Source organism: Bison bison, unplaced genomic scaffold (assembly GCF_000754665.1).
Source record: "Bison bison bison isolate TAMUID 2011002044 unplaced genomic scaffold, Bison_UMD1.0 scf7180017864375, whole genome shotgun sequence".
Lineage (NCBI taxonomy): Eukaryota > Metazoa > Chordata > Mammalia > Artiodactyla > Bovidae > Bison > Bison bison.
The window spans coordinates 1,066,377-1,072,180 of record NW_011494947.1 but is presented as its reverse complement, the minus strand read 5'-3'; the positions used below and the strand labels follow the sequence as shown (position 1 = coordinate 1,072,180).

Sequence of the window (5,804 nt, the reverse complement as noted above, 5' to 3'; positions counted from 1 at the left end):
CTCCATGATACATTGTGTGCAGCACTAGGCGGGCGGATCTGGGCTGGACCCAAGACCGGCTGCTCGGTGTGGGACTGTGCCGCCCTCTCCTGCCTCATAAATGCACCTCCTCCTTCAGGGCCTGGGTCCCAACCACCCGCTATCACAGGGTCCTCCTGACTCTGCTCTCCTCACCCGCCCCTGAGCAGGAGCCCAGCAGGCAGGCTTCCCCAAGGTGTGTCTCAACGCCCAACAGCGCTTAGCGCTTGTCTCAGGGGCGTTGGCGGTCCACACCCCAGTCACGCTGAGATCGTCCACAGACCCTGGGGCCACTGATTTCAGTGTAACACCCTGGGTCTGAGATCCCACTCTTGACCTGTGCCTCTGTCCTTCCCCAACAGGCTGAGCTCGGGAAGCCCCGGGAAAGAAGCTGCAGTCTGCCCGGAATTAATTTTAATTACGGACTCTACATCCGGGGACTGGATGGAGGGGTCCCCGAAGGTGAGCAAGCGTCCTTGGTCGCCAAAGGGACTTGAGCCCTCTAACCAGGCCACATGGCAGCTGGCCACGCTCCAGGAAAAGAGTCGGGGGTCTGCCCTGCAGCATGATTCCAAGTCAGCTTAGCTGAAAAGGACAGGACCACACGGGGTCCAAGTCTAATGTGTCAGAGAAATAGCAAGGGTCCCTGACTGTGTGGAGCCTTGTCCCCAGGCAGGAGACTGTGCTCTGCACCTTCTGAGTTGCAAGCATGGGCAGGGTCAGGGCCAGCCCTCTGATGGCTCAAAGGAGGCCTGCGGCTGCTGTTGTTTAGTCACTAAGTAGTCTCTGACCCTTTGTGACCCCACGTACTGCAGCCTGCCAGCCTCCTCTGTCCGTGGGATTTCCCAGGCAAGAATAGTGGAGTGGGTCACCATTTCTTCTCCAGAGGATCTTCTTGACAAAAGAAGACACAGGGGTGGAACCTGCACCTCCTACATTGGCAGGCAGATTCTTTACTGCTGAGCCACGAGGGAAGCCCCAAAGGAGGTCAAGGAAGGGCAAGCCCAGCTCCATGAAGGATGCTCAGGCCCCGACTAGAATCTGGGAATCCTGACCCCTCCCTTTCCGGGGAGCCGAGCAGGACCGTCCCTCCACCGGTTCTGGGTTAATGAAAGATATCTGTGCCCCAGTTTCCTCCCAGTGAGATGCCACGGTTGCTTTACTTCCCTGACTGACTTTGGTGGCCCTGGCTCTGTCTCTCCCCGCCCTCAGCCATCGGACACTGGAACGTGTTTAAACAGCAGCCGACTTGCCCCCACGAGCTGACCCGGAATTATATTGCCATGAACAGAGGGGCCGTGAAGGCTGGCCTGGTCACCGCCCGGGAGAATTTGCACTACCGTCAGCTCAACGACATCCGCATCAGTGACCAGGATGACAGGCGCCTCAAGAAGGAACCGCCCTCCCTCCCCCCAAATATGACGTTTGGGATCCGGGCACGGTAAGATGGCTGGTACCCAAGACTCCATCCCCTCACCAGGGCGGTGACAGGGCGCTCACGGTCAGGAACAATGTGGGAGTGGGACTCTGGACTCCAGGGAGGGGTGAGTGATCCAGGCCTGGCCAATCAGCGTATTTCACAAACCACCTTCACGGTGATTGGCTCAGAGGCAGACATGTGACCCACGTCCCAGCTCTGGAATGTGTGACATTCTATAAAATAATGTGGTTGCATGTAATCAAGTCTCAAACAACTTGGATTTTTTTTTAATGGGGAATTTATTGGCTCACATGAATGAAAGGGAAGAGCTTCAGGCATAGCCGGATCTAGGCAATCAGGCAATGTCATGTTTGCCTCTCCATGACTTGGCTGTGCTTCCCAGTTTTGGCTCCGGTCTCTGATAAGCGTCTTCCTCACTTGGCAAAATGGCCAGGGACAGCTGCATCCTTAGATCCTGTGCTTTTAGTGACCTCGGTGGAAAGAAACCATAAAAGCCTGAGGTTAAGATTCTTTGGCCCGACTTCAGTACCGTGCTTATCCCTGGCCCAACCGCAGGGGCGAGTAGAAATCGCAAAATACACTGACTGGCCAGGCCGGGGTCACCGTGTCTTGCCTCTGCTCCAGTTACTGAGGCCAGGGGATTCTGATGCTCTGATGGGTCAGGCCTGACCCCGGCCCTTCGTTGGAGGGAGCTTGCTTGGAATCAGTCTCCACAATCTATATGGGCTGACGGTGGAAAAGATGTGGAAAGAGGGCTTCTGACCCAGAAGGATGAGAACAGAACACAACGGCAGGCAAACACAGCAGTTGTCCAGCACGGCAGAGTTTCCTAACCCATAGTACGTGTTTGTCCTTTTGTGTCTGGCGTGTTTCACTCAGCATAACGTACTTGAGAGTCATCTGTGCTGTAGCATGGATCAGAATTCCTTTCCTTCTTAAGGCTGAATAATAGTCCAAACTGTATCACATTTTGTTTATGGATTCAGAACAGTCACCCGGGTTGCTTCCGCCTTTTGGCTATTGTGAATAGCGCTGCTATGAGCATGGGTGTGCGAGTATCTGCTTGAGTCCCTGCTTTCGATTCTTTTGCATATATACCCGCGAGTGGAACTGCTGGACCACATGGGGCTTCTATGTTTATTTATTTTAGCTGACGTGTGTTTCCCACAGTGTCCGCCACCATACTTTTGTATGCTTTTCCCTCTGCCTTTTCTCACCGTCCTACCTGGTAAAACCTACTTGTTCATCAAAGCTCGATGCAGCATCCTCTCTTTGGTAAGCTTTCCTGTCTCCCTGGCCTCAAATAGTACTCACCACTCTCATACTGGAAATGCATTTCTGTTCATCAGCCCTCAAGACCTGGAATGTGGCACTAGAGACACATTGGAAAGTCACTCGTGGGGCAGATTGACTAATTATCTGTACATCATCCTTCTTCCCGCTTTGAAATAACACCCAAGTCAGTCTCTGAAGGCAAGGCAAGGTTCTCCAGTGCAGTGCAGAGTCCCCACTGTGTGGTCACTAGCCTGGCCCATTTTGGTCACCAGTGTCTTGAAGACAGCATGGTGTCCAGGGGAAGCCCCAGCCAGGAGTCACCTGGGCATTTTGTCACACCTTCATTCCCAACCCTTGTTCCTTCTAGGACTTCTGTTCCTTCATCTGTAAATAGGATGTTACAGCAGTAACCAGCATTCTGGGATTCTCAGGGTATGTTCTGCCTCTATGTCAATTCCATCCCATCATCATTAAAACCCTGTGCAGCCTAGTGTTTCATAGCAGCACTGTTTAGCTAAGATCTGGAAGCAATCTGGAAGTTGTCCACGGACAAATGAATGGATAGAGAAGATGTGGCGTATATATATGTTAGTGTGAGTTGCTCAGTCCTGTCTGACTCTTTGTGACCCCATGGACTGTAGCCTGTCAGGCTCCTATGCCCATGGAGTTCTCCAGGCAAGAATAGTGGAATGGGTTGCCATTCCCTTCTCCAGGGAATCTTCCCAACCCATGTATATACATACACACAAGGGAATACTACTCAGTAATAAAAAAGAATGGAATAATGCAATTTGCAGCAACGTGGATAGACCTACGGATTATCATACTAAGTGAATAAGTCAGGCAGAGAAAGACAAATATAGGATATCACTTATATGTGGAATCTAAAATAGGATACAAATGGACTTATTTATAAAACAGAAACAGACTCCCAGACATAGAAAGCACACCTATGGTTACCAAAGGGGGAAGGCGATAGAGGAGGCATAAATTGGGAGTTTGGGATTAGCACATACACATAAACCAGATAAACAACAATGTCTTATTGCATAGCCCAGGGAACTATAGTCAATATCCTGTAATAAACCATAATGGAAAAGATTATGGAAAAGAATATATACATGTTATATATGTACAACTGAACCTCTTTGCCATACACGAGAAACTAGCACAACATTGAAAATCAAAGACTGTGCAGGAAGCAGGCAGGGTTACTCACCCAGCTGAGCCACGGAGAGATGCACTGACCTCCCTAAGACCACACAACTTTTTCCCAGAAAGGCTTGGCCCGGATCCTTAACTGGCGTGCATACATTTAGAAATACGGGGACTGCCACGGCGGTTCGGCGGTTGAGACATTGTGCTTCCACCTTGTGTTTCCACCCCTGGTCAGGGAACTAAGACCTTGCATGCTGCAGGGGTGCAGCTAAAAGTTTTATTTAAAAAAAATGAGATATTAGAACACAGCTCCTTAGCCATCATTTGGTTCGAAGCCCTTCTTTGAAAAAGGAAAACAGTAGTTCAGAGAGGTGAAGAAATGTTCACAAGGTCACACAGCAGGGTGTGACCGACCCAAGTCAGATCTCGGCCGGCCAGCATGCTCCATCCAGTGCTCTTTCTTCGGGTACAGTGCGACCCCCCGAAGTGTCTGGTCCTGGGGCTGTGTGGCTCTACGTACAATGGAAAAGCTTAAGTCAGCCGGGCTCAGAAAGAACATCCATTACCATCGAGCTTTCAATATAAAAATCTTAAATCGCTATAAAACTGAGTGGCTACAATTCCAAGGAAAGGACGTGATGAAGTGCCGGCTATATCTTCTGTGATGGTAAATGGGCTTTGCATATGCAAATTGAATGGATTTTAAAATGGTATTTAATGACAATTTTCGTAGCAGACGTTAACATTAATTGCACAAAAATGAAAATGCTGCATTAGGTTGCTGTTAGCAGCAAATATTGTGGCCATAAAGCTTTATCTTTATCAACAGCGGCCCTTTCTGATGTGACAGGGCAGCTCAGCAAATTGCAAGCAAAAGCGCTTTTATGGAACAAAAATACCCCCCAAAGCAGGCCCAAATCAGCATCAATTTCGCTTTATTTCTTCGTAAATGGAGGTTAAATGGCTGCTGGAAAAGCTTTTACTGCAACGCCCAACCTGCCCCCGAAGCCCCTCAACCTTCCAACATCCGTGCAAGGAACAGTTATAAAATCATTGCCCCCTCTCATAATGGGGCTATTACTTTAAAGTTATGGGACCGAGGCCCATTCTCTAATGATCACCTTTTACAAGCCTCGATTGTATTTATTTCTTTACTTTAAAAGCATGTTAGAAACCAAATCCGATTACACCCGACTACCCGAGGAGTGGCTGGGGTGATTTGATCCAATAAAGAAAGAAGCAAAGAAACAAATGACTACTAATTACTCACAAGTACAAATATGTTAAAAAAATAAAGTTCCATTTCAGACTGAACACAGGAGAGGCCTACTCTAAGCTAGGGATGCTGTGATTGTAGGTTTAACCCCCACGTGAGAGAGCCCCCTGCCTCCCCCAGGATCAAATCCTCTGGCCTTTGATACATTTCACAATGGACAAAATAACCAGACCTGAGTGGCCCTGTGCACCTCCACCCACCCGCTCATTCAACCTCTCAACGCCAGACGGAGTCAAAACCTGAATCTGTGACTATTCAATTACTTCCTTTCCAGTTAGCTGATTTGGTTTCCAATCCGTACCAATTTGTTACCGATTGTCCCTAAATCAGAAAGGTACATTTCGATCCTTGAGCCTCCAGCTAGAAGAAAGTGGACACCTAAGCAATTATCTGGCAAAGGATGCCCATGAAGACACGTGATCACAAGTAGGGGTGGAGGCCAAATCAACCCGCGAAGGTGTTCATTTGGCCCAGGCAGTGATTTAAAAAATCAAAATTTCAGGACTTCCCTGGTGATCCAGTGGTTAAGACTCCATGCTGCCAATGCAGGGGGCACAGGTTTGATCCCTGCCGGAAGATCCCACATGCTGCAGAGCTCAGCTAGAAAAGTTTGAATGACTTGCCACATTAAAAAAA

General features: G+C 49.1%; 1 protein-coding gene across 1 annotated transcript in view; it reads left to right on the top strand.

The window, feature by feature from the left end:
• The window catches only part of LOC105000773 (chromosome unknown open reading frame, human C9orf171), a 153,980-nt gene that overhangs the window by 91,576 nt on the left and 56,600 nt on the right, over positions 1–5,804 (top strand). The window contains exons 2-3 of the mRNA XM_010856772.1: positions 381–480; positions 1,231–1,459. Of these exons, the coding sequence (XP_010855074.1) occupies positions 381–480; positions 1,231–1,459 (329 nt within the window). The remainder of the gene's footprint in view (positions 1–380; positions 481–1,230; positions 1,460–5,804) is intronic.